This window comes from Calonectris borealis, chromosome 2, assembly GCF_964195595.1.
Source record: "Calonectris borealis chromosome 2, bCalBor7.hap1.2, whole genome shotgun sequence".
Classification (NCBI taxonomy): Eukaryota; Metazoa; Chordata; class Aves; order Procellariiformes; family Procellariidae; genus Calonectris; species Calonectris borealis.
Window position 1 is genome coordinate 69,519,004 of NC_134313.1, and position 16,147 is coordinate 69,535,150.

A 16,147-nucleotide genomic window follows, 5' to 3' on the forward strand; every position below is an offset into this window, starting at 1 on the left:
CGGTAAGTCCCTCAGCTAATGAACCTCTTCAGCTGTGCTTCAGTCATTGCTGATTTGTAACCCTTTGTAGAAACGTCATTCCAAAGGTTTGGTCTGAGGTGCACAGGCGTTGGTCAAAGAAAACTGAGAGCCCAGTGGGTGCTTCACGTGTTTTTCCCCCCCTGCTCTTAGCAAACAGCCCTGGCAGTGAGATGCCACATTTCCAGTCCCTTGGAAAAAGAAGCTGCATGTGTCTCTCACCTGCGCCTGAGGCTTTGGCTCCAGAGCTGCTCCAGTCGGTATGCCACTGTCGTTCCTCCTAATTACTTCGGTTCAGGGGATGGAGTTAAAGTATAAAAACCGTTGGTGTTTCACAGTCCTTTTAGGATTCAGGTAAAATATTCTATTGGTAAATTTGATTTGTCCTCTCTATTATCCGCTACAACTGTCACACACGCAGGTACAAAGCACACATAGTGTATATTTACTTTTATGTGCTCTGCAGGCTTTGCCTGCAGCAGCAAAGTGCTGTGCCCTAGCCCCTCCCCCCCAAGTCCACTGAATTAATTTTGTTGTAATTATGTGTGACATAATTCAAACAAACTATGAAAAACAATCCATCCTGTGACATTAAGACTTTACTACCCATCTGTCCTCAGTTTCTTGAGTTGTCAGCACTAGGACTTTTCCAGACAATTTAGTACATTACGGTTGGTGGTGTTTATTCTGAAATAGGTGCAGAAACTTTGCTAAAATGAAGCTGCAGATGGTCAGCCGTCACTACCATCATCCCTGGAGAAGGGTGAAGTGCTCCGCTTCCAACCAGCAACTCTCCAGCTGGTGACAGCTCGGAGCTGGAGCTTCAGCCTCTGCTTGGGTTTCACGTACAGCTGCAAGTTAGAGGTGACCCTGCTCGCAGCGCTGCAGAGTCTCAGTGACACCCGAGGAATCATTTCGCACAATCCTCCTTTCCTATCAAACATTGTCCCTGAAATGAAAACAAGCAAGACTAACCAGTGCAGAATGTTTCCAGCAATTTAACACAACTCTTGTAAAAATGAGTGTAACTATTTCAATAAATATGGTATAGCTCAACCATTGCATTTTCCTTACATGGATACAGTATAGAATTGCATGTTCTCAGCAGCCACATAAAGCTCAGTGACATTTGAGTGGGTTTTCTTTTCCCTAGTGTCTTTTTTGCAAGATCCGAGTTTCCCAGCCACCTTGTTGCTAGTAGAAATTTGGGAAGAAATGTTTTTCAGTGACTTCTACGTGAAGAAATAAAAACTCCATGAATAAGGCTACAGATCGAACTCCTTGTGTCCTTCTCCTTCGCCTTCCCACACGAGTTACACGGGCACTCCTGTGACGATGGCCTCAGCGGTAGTTCCTCTGCGGTAAGAGCCAATGTTATATGTTTGTAGCAGAGTTCTAGGTCAGATGTTTAGTCCAGTCATTGAGTACTTAAAAGCAGTTCAGGAAGCACTGATCTCCCTTTCCTACAGCCCCGAAACCATTACTCGGAAGGAGGGCGGCACGTGTCTGTGCCGAGGACTGGCACTGGGGCTTACGCATGGACTGGCACAGCTAGCATCAACTCCTCCTATGGATGGCAAGTAGGCGTGATGAAGAATGGGCAGCTGCAAAGACAGCCGACGCTGTATGCTGCAAGAGAGACAGAGAGAGAGGAGCGTTAGCCAAGGGGAAAATGTAATACATTACATGCGTGATATGTTTGCAGGTTGCTGCAAGGGTATTTTCTGTGCCTGCCGCTGTGACAGAAAGGGTTAATGCCAAGAGCATTACGCTTGCTGCTGTTGAGCGGTGCCACCTCAGTGTCATTTCCCCTTGGGGAATCTTTCTGGCAGGCTAGACATGACAAAGGAATCTGAGGGTGCCTTCGCAGCATCCCACAACCTTCTGAAATTCCCAGACACTTTCAGAGTAATTCTTAGACTGCTGATACTGGGAAAAATTAAGTGTGCAATGAGGACACATGGTTTAGCAACTCCCTGCCCCTTGCAAGGTGATCTATTGCATGCAGAGCCCCGGCTAACTGCATAGACGTGCACGAGGTCACAGGCTGAGTTTTAAGCCATGCATCACTTCGCACAAGGATGTTAGCATTAAGGATGGCATTTTTGCAACTCCAGCTATGGCAAACACAGGTGCATGGAGGGAGGGCGAGAACTCGGACTGACGGCCTTTTCCAAGTAGTTCCTCTTTGCAGTGTAGGTCAGTGCTGAATGCCGCTGAGTTCCCACAGTCAGTGCTGTGGGACTGAGGAGTTGGCACTCTGAAAGCTGTCTGACCTCCCACCTACACCAAAATTCAATATTTAGGAACCCAACATCCTGTATCCAATTTTCCAAGCAGATTGACATAATCATAACTGGTGGGGCTTTGTTTTGGTTAGTTTGTTTGTTTTTTTGTTTGTTTAAAGGGACACTAAACTGTGCTCACAGATAGCCCAACTGACCCCCTTCCCATGGAGAGGACGGTGCCATGGGACATGGGCTCTGCTACCCCCATGCTGTGGATACTGGCACCTTACATAAAATTAAAATGCAGTTGAGGTTTTCAGTGATTAAGATATTATATCAGGATTGCATCTGCATTTGGAGACTTTCAGTCTTGAGACACGGAGGGACTTTTTTAAGAGAAGACAGGTGTCAAAGTGACAGAGCTGAACCAAAGACCAGCTTTGTGATTCCAGAAGGAAAATGCCCATACAAAGCATTGTATCAGGACAATAGAGTTTTAAATTTATATTTCCTTGTTATCTGATATAATGACTGTGTATAGACAGGCCTTTATAAGAAGTTTATGTCTGAAAGCTTGCCTTTGGACAGCCTTTCTGATTCAAATGACATTTCAATTCTTTTTTGCTTTGTGTTAGGAAGTGGAGACAGCTACCAAGGCATCCATTGCACTGCTCGGAGACCAAGCAGTATAGCTTTCAAATTCAAAGAGGACGAAATGTAATGCTGCTTCTCTTTAGTTTCTTCGCTACAAACTAAGGCTTTTTTATACAGACATGTGGTGGAAACAGTCGCAGTCTGCCTAGCCGGGAACCTCTTTCTCTTTTTTTCCCCCCCAAACTCCCTTTAAAAGTTTGATGCAATATTAATCCACAGTGTTGATTATTGTAGTGCTGGCAATGCATTTAAACAAAATCCATTCATTGTTATTTTGCTACTGTGCCCGACTCTCTCTGGTGCTATCAATGAAATCATGCCTCGTTCCCAAGGAGTGCAGAGGTGGCATGGCTCGCTGCTTCCATGTGCTGAATCCTTATGAGCCTGACGCTGCGGATTGTCATTCTGTCTCTTGTTGCAGGGTCAAACGCAGAATTGCCCGTGCTTATTTTCCCACCAGTGGAAATGCTTACTTTGTTCAACTGTTACAGACTTCTCATTAAAGAGCTTTTTGAAGCTATTCCAAGAGAATCCAGTTGCATAATCAAGTGAATGGGATTTTTTTTCACCCATTTAAATGTTAGCCATACCATGGACAAAGCATGTTTATTTGGCTATGCCAACGGTGGCTGCAGTGGGTGGTAAATTTTGCTTTAACTGTACTTAAAGTTTACTTTCACTTGAAAACTTGGTTCCTGGAATTGAGGTGGAGGACTGTAGCCTGGGGACTCACACACAATTAAGAGTTTAGGCAAACTCTCAGAGGGAAAAACAAAACAAAACAAAACAAGTAACAAAATCCAAAAACCCCTGCTATTTTCTCCTTAGGTGAAAGTAAATCTTGTGCCTTACCTCACCCTTTGTAGGTTTTTTTTGTCCTACAATATTAGTGGTTTTTCTCTTTCCCCACCACTGCCACATTTTGTCAATGTTTTTGGGGCAACCCCCGGTATCAACACAGGCTGGGGGTTGAAGGGACTGAGAGCAGCCCTGCCGAGAAGGACTTGGGGGTACTGGTGGATGAAAAGCTGGACACGAGCCAGCAATGTGCGCTCGCAGACCAGAAGGCCAACCGTATCCTGGGCTGCACCAAAGGAAGCATGGCCAGCAGGTCGAGGGAGGTGATTCTGCCCCTCTGCTCTGCTCTGGTGAGATCCCACCTGGAGTGCTGCGTCCAGCTCTGGAGCCCTCAGCACAGGAAAGACGTGGACCTGTTGGATCGGGTCCAGAGGAGGGCCCCAAAAATGATCAGGGGGATGGGACACCTTTTCTGTGAAGAAAGGCTGAGAGAGTTGAGGTTGTTCAGCCTGGAGAAGAGAAGGTTCTGGGGAGACCTTATTGCAGCCTTTCAGTACTTAAAGGGGGCTTATAAGAAAGATGGGGCAGACTTTTTAGCAGGGCCTGTTGTGACAGGACAAGGGGGAATGGCTTTAAACTAAAAGAGGGTAGATTTAGACTAGATATAAGGAAGAAATTTTTTACAATGAGGGTGGTGAGACACTGGAACAGGTTGCCCAGAGAGGTGGTAGATGCCCCATCCCTGGGAACATTCAAGGCCAGGTTGGACGGGGCTCTGAGCAACCTGGTCTAGTTGAAGATGTCCCTGCTCATTGCAGGGGTGTCGGATTGGATTACCTTTAAAAGTCCTTCCAACCCAAACCATTCTGAGATTCTATGATTCTATGAATTTGTTTTGAGTTGTCTATACAGTATAGATATGTCAAAGCATATATATGGTCAAGTATGTTGGTGAGGGAATGGTTAGTATTAGTGGTTTTAGAATCATAGAATCATAGAGAACCGCTGAAGGAGATGGAAAGGAAGGGTGGTGCCACACACAGAGCAGCCACTCATCAGGGTACAGCTCTGTACAGAAGTGCCATTTATTAGGAATAAATAAAATCAAGTCAAAGCTTGACTTCCCATGTCAATGCACATAGAACACAACGCAATGCACCTGGGAATGCATGATGCTACAAAGCGGGCAGAGGCATTTGAAAAATATTTTGGTTCTGTTATAGAAAACCACTGATGAGATCCATTGGTAAGTGGGGGGACTGAAACAACTGCTGCTACAGTCAAACATCTGAAGATCTGTGGGAGTGTGTAAACTGTATCTAAGCATTCAGGGATAATTTCAGTTGATTCTTTAGTCCATTAATGTTGATTTTTAGCAACTGCTGGGAAGAAAATTGACTGTATCTCAGCCAAAACCAGGACAACTAGCAAGTAAACTAACCATTCTAAATCCACCTTATTTTAACAACAGACTTGAGTAGGATCGTAGATATAGACTAATATGAAGCGCTGTCAGCGAAGAAACTGAATAACAGAGGCATGTTCATGCTGAGGCATATGGCCGTAATGCAATAATCCAGTCATAACCAACTTTTTTTGATGAGAATTTTTGGTTACTAAAATTGACATAACTGGCTTTAGTAGGGTATTTGATGGTCTTTTAAACGCTGCTAAAAGCAGAGCTTTAGCTCATAAAAATCAAGGTGGTTTCTATTATAAGGGTTACACAGTGATTAGCTGCTTTGAAGGTTACAAAAATGACCACATATAGGAAACAGACTATCAAAACGGCAGGTTTTAGTGGGGTCCTGCAGCAATCTATCATCACCTTTACTCAGAGATCTGGAAGACTGTTACATATTGTTGCTGTTACAATGAGAACAGTGTAAATTTTAATGGTGCCAAAACCTAATTCACCGAAAGTAGGTCACTGAGGGGATGGGACAACATGCAGGAATGAAGGTGCAGAGAAGAATATCTTTAAGGGTCACGGAAGATATCCCATTGTATGTATTCCTGTGGCCAGATAAGTTGACTGATGTGATCTTTAGATAAGTAGGCAGGACTGCCAGTGGGAAAGAGTTGACTTTGTGTGAGAGACACCCCGGCCTACTGGGAAATGAACTATTACATCTATTCTAAACTGGTTCAGGCTGCTTTCTGAACCTGAGATGAACTGGCATGGTGCAGCTTCCATCCACGCAGCTAAGCTCCCCGCAAACAGGGTTTTCAACACCAGATTGTGTCTGAGCGTTACCCGGGAGAGCAGAAGTTGATACAACTGTGCTAGGGAGTACGCTAATGAGCACCATGGAAAATCAAAGTGCAGGACTTGAGCCTGGGCACCAGTACTGCTTTGCCTACTATAGGAAGTGTTAATTTACACTGTGTGGCTAGTGTGAACAGGAGAGAAAACAGCCAGCACCCACTGTGTGCTCGTGTCTGATGGTCTGTCCGGGTATGGCAAATTTTACATGGCGCTATGGATAACTTACTGGGTTCAGCAGGAAAGGGAGTAAGAGGCAAAGGGAACTGTGAATCATCTATATTCATGCTTTAAGGCTGCTTTACAGTCATACAGACTGCATTTTCCTTAGGTCCAGGGTTCTAAATCTGAGCCAAGCACAAAGCAAATGTTTTTCACATTCCGATTGAGATGACATAAACATCACTCCATCGACAATTGTGAAACAACTTCCCGCACTACTGAGTCTGAAGTGCGTCCGTACTGCTGTGCCTTCACTTTGGACACAACTGTAGAATAAGGGATCACACTTGCAGTTGGTCAAATGTAGCACTAGTGGTAAGAAAGAATGAAAAAAATCCCAAACCAAACTCTTTTCTGCACTCTATGAGAACTTTCATACTGGAAGGTGTCAGCTCTCCTGAGTGCTGTCAGTAACAGGAAGCTGGGATGCTTCTTTTTGCTACAGACATTAAAGAGTTAACATTTCTGCATGCAAATCATTATTTTAATGTCCTCCTTTCATAGGCTTGTGGCAAAGAGGAAATCTTTTTCAGACTAGTGTCCTTGAGATTTGTGTTCTTCAATAAAAAATAGGTTTAGCAGGTTTAGCAGGCTGTGTGACTGCCTCTCTAACAGATGCCCTATGTATGCAGTGAAATGAGAAAGAGAAGGCACAAACTACAGCTTGTCTTGAACTCTTTTTTTTTTTGACAAAAATTATATATTTAATAACCATGGAAGGCCAGAAGTGCTTCCAGACAAGTTGAAAAAAAGCCCATGCATGCGGAAGGGTATTCTTAAAGAGCACAAAGCTTGGAAAGAGGTAATCTCTTGTCAAAGAGAGGGAATCACAAAACCCTAGTCCTGAAGATGGCAACACTTCTCTCTGGCAGGTCCACGGTGCCTGGGTGGTGTGGCTCTGGTACCCAACTGCCAATGCATCCTCAGGGCAGAGATTGACCCTTGGACATGGCACAGTCACAGCTGCGCAAGTGCTGAATGACACTGTTTTGATTTAGCAGGACTTTATTAATTGCTTTCCATAAATGTCAGTGACTGTTCAGATTTGTACTGACCCACTCTTTAAGACCTTTAGGAAATCTCAGTTTTCTCATCAGTTACCACTAGCCTAGAGGAGGTTCTGTCATCACCGAATGTTTTTCTTTTTTTTCCTGTATTAAATCTGTATTGGGACAACTGGATTATCTGAGTGTCTGTGTTTTTCTTAGCATCTCTCTTAATGTAAGAGGGCCATGTGCGGATGAGGCTGCATTCAAACTACATTATTTCTTGACAAAATGCTGGAAAAAGCCAGACTTCTAATAGCTATGCATTGAAGCACTCTGCTGACCCCATAAAGTCACGAGAGCTTTCTCAGCGAGAGCCCTGCTTTTGTGAAATAACCAGATATTTCAGCTACTGGGGGCTTTTTTTGGTGCATACATGTGCACATGTGTGTAGATTAGCTCCTGTGGAGGTTTGGGTTGGTTTTTTTTTTTGAGTGCAAGGACAGAGTTAGAAATCCACACGTTTTCCTGCAGCAGGTAGTATGAGGCAGTAACTGCTCTCTGAAATCAGGTTTGCTGTCACTGATGTAACATGTGACTAGCAATTTGTTTAATTTATTCTGTTTTTAAATAAGCTTTTAAGTTGCTCGTGTAGAAAACAGGAGTCTGACAGCTATTAGCTCAGATCCTGATGAAGAGGTGCCATGTAACTAGCCTGCCGAGGGGAAACACCTGATCCAGGGTCAAACGAGCACGGCGCTTCCCTGAGCTCTGGCCCACGGCAGGCCCTGCTGAGTGGGTAAAGGGTAGTACGTGAGTTTATTGTCTAGGTTCCTGGAGAGAAAAACTGATACTATAAGACTCTTTCCCCTCCATGAATCCAGCAAGTGCTTTGTGCCATCCTCTCCTTGTAGCCGCAGCATTGTTTCTAAGGGAAACTACTTGGTGCAGGCTTTTCTATGCCAAAACCCAGGTCCAGCTGCTATGGCAACGTTGAAAAGCCCTCATACTGTTTTTATTTCTCAGCTAGCTTAAGATCAAAAGAGAACAAAATGGCTATGTACACCATGAACCCCTCTGGCTGGTGTGTGGAAGGACTTGGACTTTTGACAATAGTCATAACCTGTATGTGCACATATGTACATCCTCTTCTCTCCTTAATACACATTGGTGGCTGGGCACAGCTTGTCCTGTAACTCGCTACAGAAACTTTAGACATCAAGCTATGGATGTTTCTGACAAAAGAAAAGTCAGTTTGGCTTTGGGGGACCTTAGGATCTAGTGCCCCTGATATCCTCTAAATTTGGTGAGGATGGTGAGCTGGTGGCAGGGAGGCATCACAGTACAGCGTTGCTGCCCACTGGTGCTTCAGGAGGTGCCATTCACATCTTCTGTTGCTGATGGTCCAGGCTCCCTCTGTAGCTGGGGCTGGCTGAAAGGGTTTACAGTGAAGGTCTTCCCATAAAAATGCATGAAAGAGAAATATGAGTTTTGATGAAATGTAATAATTTAAATTAACATCTTATCAGCAAGGCAGCTGGTGTCCAGGGTGGAATTTATGGCTAAAACAGTAGAAAGTGTGCGCGCCCTCGCACATGCATGCCCGAGAGAGCATGGGGTGCCTCTTTCTGTACCAATATGTAATGGTGTACACTTACTGTTCTGGAGAGTTGATGTCTTCTATAGGATCTTTGCTTGTTCTGGAAGGGTCTGACGAGCCCCATTGTGCTGGTGGATTTTGATCAAGATGATTTTTCAAAATGGCTTTCTCACCATCTGGATGGACAACACATTCAATTTTACTTTACTGTGCCCAAGTGACCATTTTTAAATAGTTTCGTTTTAAAATTTCCCAGATGTTCATAATGCCACAAAGTAAACTCCTTCTGCCTATATTCCAATACAGTCTCAGGTTTCCCTGTGAGTCTTTGGTACTCATGCTTTCGACGATGTGCTCCTTCATAGGAACGGCCATGAAGAAACAGAAAAGGGACCAAACCTCTTTTGTCCTTCCTTGGCTTCCCCCCCACCTTTAAAAAACCCCCACAAACCAAACCTTGTCGCCCACCTCTATGTAGCCCTAACATGTTCTCTCACCTAGTCTTAGGCTGTGTAAAAAATTAATGTAACTGCACCATCATATTATCTTGCACTCAAAAATTGTTACCTTTTCATACTAAAAAACCCTCTTATTTAAGTCTTTTCCCAGAAAAACTATAGTCTCATTGATGTATAAAACCTTGGTACTCTTGCAATCACATAAACAATTAAGTGCCGTCATTTAACTATATCTGCTATCATTTAGCACAGAAACATGATTCATATCGGCTGCACTGGTCCATAGGCTGTCTGCAAGAAGGACAGCTAATGGTTTCATTAAGTTTTCTCCTGCCGTTATCTTTTCTGCATAGTGATGACATAGAAGATCATCATTTTCCCCGTAGGTAGCTTCATTTGATTCCCCCAGGAGTCCCAGGAGTCCTTGGCTGGCTGTGCTGAAGCCTGTGGCATTGGTCCCCCTGAGAAACGTGGACGAACACAGCCATTTTAAGGCGGCTGTCTTCGCTGGGGATCCTTTCTGTTCCTGCCTGCTTTTCCAAAGTCTCCCACTGTGTTAAGCCAAATAAAGTCACATGGAAAACATCTGAGTAATGAGGACAGTGCACGGTTTTCATAAATAATTACAGAGCAGCTCCAAATCCATCACTGGCGGTTGTTTGACACACACCCAGAGAAACAGTGATTGCTGCAGGCATTAAGGTAGCATGAAAGAGGACTCGAAGGTAAATCTTGAAAAGGACACTGGAGGATTTGAATGTGAAAATGGGCATGAGGGGGAAAAGCAAGAAAATAGCGAAGAGAAAATGAAAATAGCATGAAAAACCCAGTGCGTATTGAAGGCTTAAGCTGCTTTTCTGTTCTACTAACACTCAGAAGTCCCAAATAATGCTCAGGTCCCAGCTGAGGAATATATAGGTTATTGACGAGCACTAGTGGGACAAAACAAGCAGCAGAAACAAAGAGTGAGAAAAGAAGCTGGAAGCAGAAACAGGAATGTTTTGAGGGCAATCTCCAACATGTGTAATTGCCCTCCCAGCATTATTGGTCATCCCTGGCATTATTTTGTAGCATTCACTTTCTGCTGTGAAAAATCTAAGAAGCAACTTGGAAAGAAGCGAATAGGTGAGGATGCAACAATGTGCAGACATGGGGATCGCTATAGCTCAGAAGAGCAGGAGAGAAGATTTTTCACTTATGTTGCATGGAAGAGAAGGGTCTGGGTGAGAAAGGCGGCGACCAGAACCCATGAAGCTGCTTCTGTTGGGGGAAGAAAATGTCAGTAAGAGAGAGCTAAGGAATTCATTGTAGCAAGAAGAGTGCTTAAAAGGAAGATATGACAGGATTCAGTGATGGTTTAGATGTGAAGGGAGGACAGCAAAGAGTCAAATCTGGCAGTGGCTAAGATAAGCAATGAAGTCTATCATCTCAGGGCAGCCTGAAGTTTGCTGGTGTGGCATTTGCTGTCACAAGAGTTCAGGTTTTATTTTCCATATATTGCATTTCTATGTATATTGAGCTTGACATTTGCATAAAAGCCATGCGATGTCTATAAACAGACATGTAGAAAAAACTGCTTTTAACTTCCATGATTAAAAACAATGTTCAATCCTGAGCTGATCTAAGCTGACAATGAAAACTGCTACTTTATGATACAGACTGAAGTTAAAATTTGAGTAGTCCTTATAATTAGGGATGGAAAAGGTCTATTATTTAACTATTTTAGGGTTCCAACTACTTTGGCCAAGGTAAGCAATTTAACCTTTTACAAAGTCACTGAAGATACCATTCTTCATCAAATGACTGGAATACGCAACTGTTGGGCTTCAGGAGTACATGATTTCATATATTAATCTGTGTTGTACGCCCCTAAAGGGGCTTCTTGTGCTTTCAGTTGTGCTGTGAGAGAGAGAGAGAGAGAGAAGGAGGTGGTCCCTGTCAAAAAGGTGGGGGATTTAGTTTAAAGTAGAGCAGAAATCATATATTCTCTGCCTACTCACCCCTCAACACCAACTGCCCATATACGACTGTGTGTTAATCTTAATAGACCCTTTTCTACCACTCTTGCAGATGACTCTCCCTTAATACACTGCATGAATTTCTGTATGCAAGGTTACCATATACAAATTTTAATGTATATGTATAAAATACAGACAAAACCCACATAAAAATGCCACAATGTTGAGATTTTTTTCTTTTTCCTTTCCTTCTTTCAAAATACAAAAAAGTTGGGTAATTCTTATTTGTTAAGCTTTTTGGGAGAGGAGCTGTTAGGTTTTTATTCTGCAGCTATGGAAACTAGAATATCTTTCTTTTTTCTTTTTTTTTTTTTCATTTACCTTTCATTTAAATAATGAAGAGCAAGGTTCTCACTTAGTCATATGTTTCCAGGAGCGGGATCTTAAAGAAAAAACACTATTACCATATGCACTTAAAAAACTTGAGGATGGAGGAAACTGATTTTATATACGTGAACAACTGAAAGAAAATAAATTAAGGGTAACGGTAAACATTTGAGTTCCCTGTTTCCCCCGGAAAGTGTAGCACTGCTTTTAGTACTTCCCCATCTTTCCTTCCTCTGTCCATAAAGTATGCCACTTGAAAAATGCCCTTCATTCTCAGGGTACTGTTTGACACTGCAGATGCTACTGAATAAATTGCACTGGGATGATCTAACTGCCCTCAAAATTGAATTTACATTAGCCAGAAGCACTTTCTAAGTAATTTTCACCTTCGTAGACCTCAAACCAGAACTCAGAAGTCTGGATAAGTGATGCCTGAGCACTTTCCATTCAGAAAACCATTGGGAAAAAAGAAAATAGCTCTCAAGAGCCTCACATGGCACTCACTGATGGGTTCATTAGAAAACAAAACTCGCTGCCCGGTTGGCGGTGAGAGCCAGAAGGCTTTAGCTCAGGACCTTTGCCTACCTGCAGCAGAGAAATGGCTTCCAATTACAAAGCTCTGAGCTGCAGGAGCAGAGCGGATGCTGGCTGCGGAGAGGCTCGGCGAGGAGGTCACTGCTCCCAGCTGCTCGCCTCTCCCTCTGCCAGGGGGGACGCTCGCTTCAGACCCGCCGTACGTATAATCACTCCGCAGCGTGGTGCTGTCAAAATTACCTGGGCTGGCTTAAACGCATCGTGCATTTTAACGACTCCTGTTCAGCTGCAGGCAGAAGACACCAGGTGACTGCCACTGCTGCAATTCCTTCCAAGATTTTAGAAACAGTATTTCTTTAACTAGAAACTTGTTTTGTTGATGTTTGTATACTGCAGGTTTATTGAACATTTCATCATTATTCTTTAGCGGCAATATTCCTCCAATGGCTTACAACTAGATGGCAGAACCGCCCTTCACCCCACATCTTTCAACTGCACTGTTGTTTTCTCTTTGCTAGAAAGCATGTTTTATGCTCCACAAAGAAGGAAGTGTGGTTTAATAATGACTTATAAGAGCTGGCAGAGATAACCTTGCTGCTTTACTAAAGAACTCTGGAAACTTTAAAGCTAGAGGTAGATTTTTAAAATCTACTGTAATTTTTCACAGTTCTGTTGTTTGGACTGTCAAGCATGACTAGCCAGTTTCTGCTTTTCATGTGAATAGGATGAAAAGAAAGTAAAACGAAAGGAAAAATTAAAACGATCACATTGTCTGCTGGGTATATCGGAAAAAGTTCTCCTGAACTAAGCGCACAGCACCAGGCAGTCTAAATCATGACTTGCAATAGTTATATTTTGAAAGGAAGATTTTTTAAAAAGAAAAGCCAGCAAGTTTCTCCTCTGATTTATACTACTTTAAACCAGAAGAAACTCCCTTTACTACAGATTTATTTCTGTGCAAGGAAGGCCAGGCACTGAACCTCTGGCAGTTTGGTCTCCCTGTTGAAATAGAAACAAGCTCCAATTTCAGGATTGGAATCCATTTGCTAGGCTTCACAGAAACTAGTTTACATATCTCTGTATATCTCTACATACAAGGGATATAATGAACTATATCCTTTCTTTAAAACAGCATTTCTTTAAAGGAGTTATTTCTGAAAGCCTTTCCTTTGAATCTGTGCTTTCAATCTCAAGCTTAATGCTTGAATCACACAAACTTCATAGAAGTAATATTTCCCGCCTCTATCACAGAAGAACTGTTTTGCTTTGCATTTACGAGCAACGTGCCTTTGAAACCTGTTTTTCTTTGAGCTGCTTTTACATGGGAAAAAACTAACACTAGGAAACATTGGAGTGGGGTGACAACTGACAGTATGTAGGCATATCTGACATGCAGATGAATGCTCCCAGTCCATTTGCAGCAATGAGTAAAGACTCTTTTCTGGCTCAAAACAGAAAAGTCTTTCTGAACAAGCAAGGGTGCCTGCAGAGAGAGAACTTGCAAAAAGGGTTTATTCATAAGTGGGGACTATGGCAAGACTCTCTCTTGCTTCTTATGTACTTTCCATAGGATGGCTGTCATTCATTAATTTCCCTAATACATTACTCTGAAACGTATTGGCAAAGGTAGAAATAAATGGAGATTCTTCTGAGCTGGGCTTTATATGAAACCCTTGCAATCGATGAATCATTCATGTAGAAATAATTTAATTAATAAAATGCCAAATAGAAGTCAAATAGAGTAAGATAGTAAGATTCCAAGCAAAGCAAAATTACCCAACACCGCCCAAACCACGTAGTATCTTCCCTCTGTACGTTTATCCTCAGTAACTTTTATCTTTGCAGGAACTTGCACAGTAGAAATAACTTCTACTTTCACGAAGACTCTCCTGTTTCTGGCACACCGGCTACATGGGTGCAGGGAGCCGTTTTGGGAAGCTGTGGTTTGTGCCCGTGCCAGGGTATTTCTTCCCTGCAGCTGTGCGGCACAACCTTCCTCTTTACACAGCATCACAGTCACAGGCATTTGTCCTCCTTTTTCCAAATGTCAGCCTGGAAAACTCAGCCGTGTCTCCAAGCTGAACGGCACTGCCAGTTACAGCAGCTGCCCGAGCCGAGCGTGGGTCTCACCCGCAGCCTGTCCCTGCCTCAAGCCCAGGCTGTAGCGCAGCGCTGCCGCTCCAGCAAGGTGACCAGATCCTGCCAACAGCAAGCCGGGGGAGAAGCTAACGTTGTGCTGTGCACAGAGCCGAGGTCGCTAGCAGACACAGTGACTCAAAATGACCTGAGGAATGTATCAAATGAAGCTAAGGGGATGCCCTTTTAAATTCAACTGGAGAAGACATTTGAGGTCCCAGAGCCACAGTCCATGGAGCACGTTGAGAACTGCTTGACCACACAAAGCCTCTAGCAGACAAAAGCCTGCATTAAAAAAAAGCAATCAAACCATAAACTACAAACCACATTTCCTAATTGCTTTTCTTACATAGCCAATTGTTGTAGATGTCTCAGGGACATTATGCATTTGTGAACAAGAGATGAGTGTCTCGGATAATATCTCTCTTTAAATGAGATGTACTGAATTGAAATGTGCTGTAAAGAAGGAGTCCCCATGCCAGGAAAGAGATCCTGAGCTGTTGCCGTTAATAACTAACCAGGAACTCCAAAGTTATGAAACTTTGCCTGAGGTCAGGCAGTCATGGGAGTGGACATCTGTGTCTATCTATTTTGGCTAAAACAATTTAACTTTTGTATCCTAAATCCATATTTGATGTAAATGAGGGTGTTGGGGAAGGAAGGGAAGAATTGAATAACCTCCTTTGGCACTTGGCTATAGGAATTTTAGTCTGGACAATTTTTACAGATCAGAAAACTATTGAAGTGTACTGTGGCATTAAAGTTTGATTAGGACTTGTTCAAGATGCATTGCATAAGTCCTCTGTTATTATCTGTTCTCTGAAGTGCAGTGCCCTGAATTTGTGTAAGCGATAGCAATGGGGATACACTACACTGCATTCTCTGTGTGAACTCCTTCAGAACAGCAAGGTATTTTATAAAGAAGATTGGCATAGGATTCAGCCATGTCCACAATGAAAATGTGACAAATGATCTGCTATGATTTTTAGCTCCAAGTCAGCTGCTATTTTTAGCATCTCTCTTCACTGTCCTACTCCCTCTCTCTCAGCTCACATTTTTTACAAAATCCAAGGTAGGCACAAACCTTGTCATCACCTTAAAAACAACATTGGACTGGTTTCCCCAGTTGCACGGTGGAGGTGAGAGACATGGTCACTTATAGGTCATGCTAATAAATTTTTTACAATTCCAAAACTTTGCTCAAGTACCATCAGGGATGCATAATTTCAAGGTTCTGTACTTTAATTTACAGAAAGTTACATGAAATACATAGCTACAGAAAGCATAGTTATGTCAGTCAGAGTTAGCTTTCCTGTAGCTGTAAGGGCCAGAATTTTTTTAAGTACCATTTAAGTGATGTCTGTTTGCATCTGCACAGAAACAGCAGTGACTCAGCAGCATGAATTCTCCAAAGCCTTGTTATTTTGATTGGAATGGCAAATTTAAATTAAGCACATAGGTTGACTATTGGGAATGGATGCAGTGAGAGAAATACAGAGGCGATTCAGACATGTAGCTAAGGGAGAGGGAAACAGGGAAAGAGAGAAAATAAGGGGCAGAAGAAACGGAAATGGAGGGACAGAAAAAGGCTAGCAAGGGTTGTTGAACATGGGGGCTCAGAGCCTGGAAGTATGAATATTTGGTGTCACTCAGGTCAGGATCAGGATACTCCATAATACTCATGCATTCACCACCAGATGTGGAATCAAGCTTCAAACACCTGCTGCAAATTGGTATCCAGGTCTTCCTCATTCCCAGGTGAATGGATGCTCTAACCTATTCAACATAAAGATGGCCAAGGGAAAACATCCTTCTTTCCCCCCCTCCCCTCCCCTTTTTTGTGTGGAGCTTTATGTGATAGGTCTGTTCAGAAAACTGTGTCCGGCAACTTCAGTATGCAGA

At 43.0% G+C, this 16,147-nt stretch overlaps 1 protein-coding gene across 1 annotated transcript in view; it reads right to left on the reverse strand.

The window, feature by feature from the left end:
• Positions 1-1,181: 1,181 nt before the first annotated feature.
• GABBR2 (gamma-aminobutyric acid type B receptor subunit 2) overlaps positions 1,182-16,147 on the reverse strand; it is a 487,639-nt gene continuing 472,673 nt past the window's right edge. Inside the window, exons 18-19 of the mRNA XM_075142314.1 lie at positions 8,831-8,948; positions 1,182-1,647 (exon numbers count right to left, since the gene is read on the reverse strand). Of these exons, the coding sequence (XP_074998415.1) occupies positions 1,482-1,647; positions 8,831-8,948 (284 nt within the window). The 3' untranslated portion in view covers positions 1,182-1,481. The remainder of the gene's footprint in view (positions 1,648-8,830; positions 8,949-16,147) is intronic.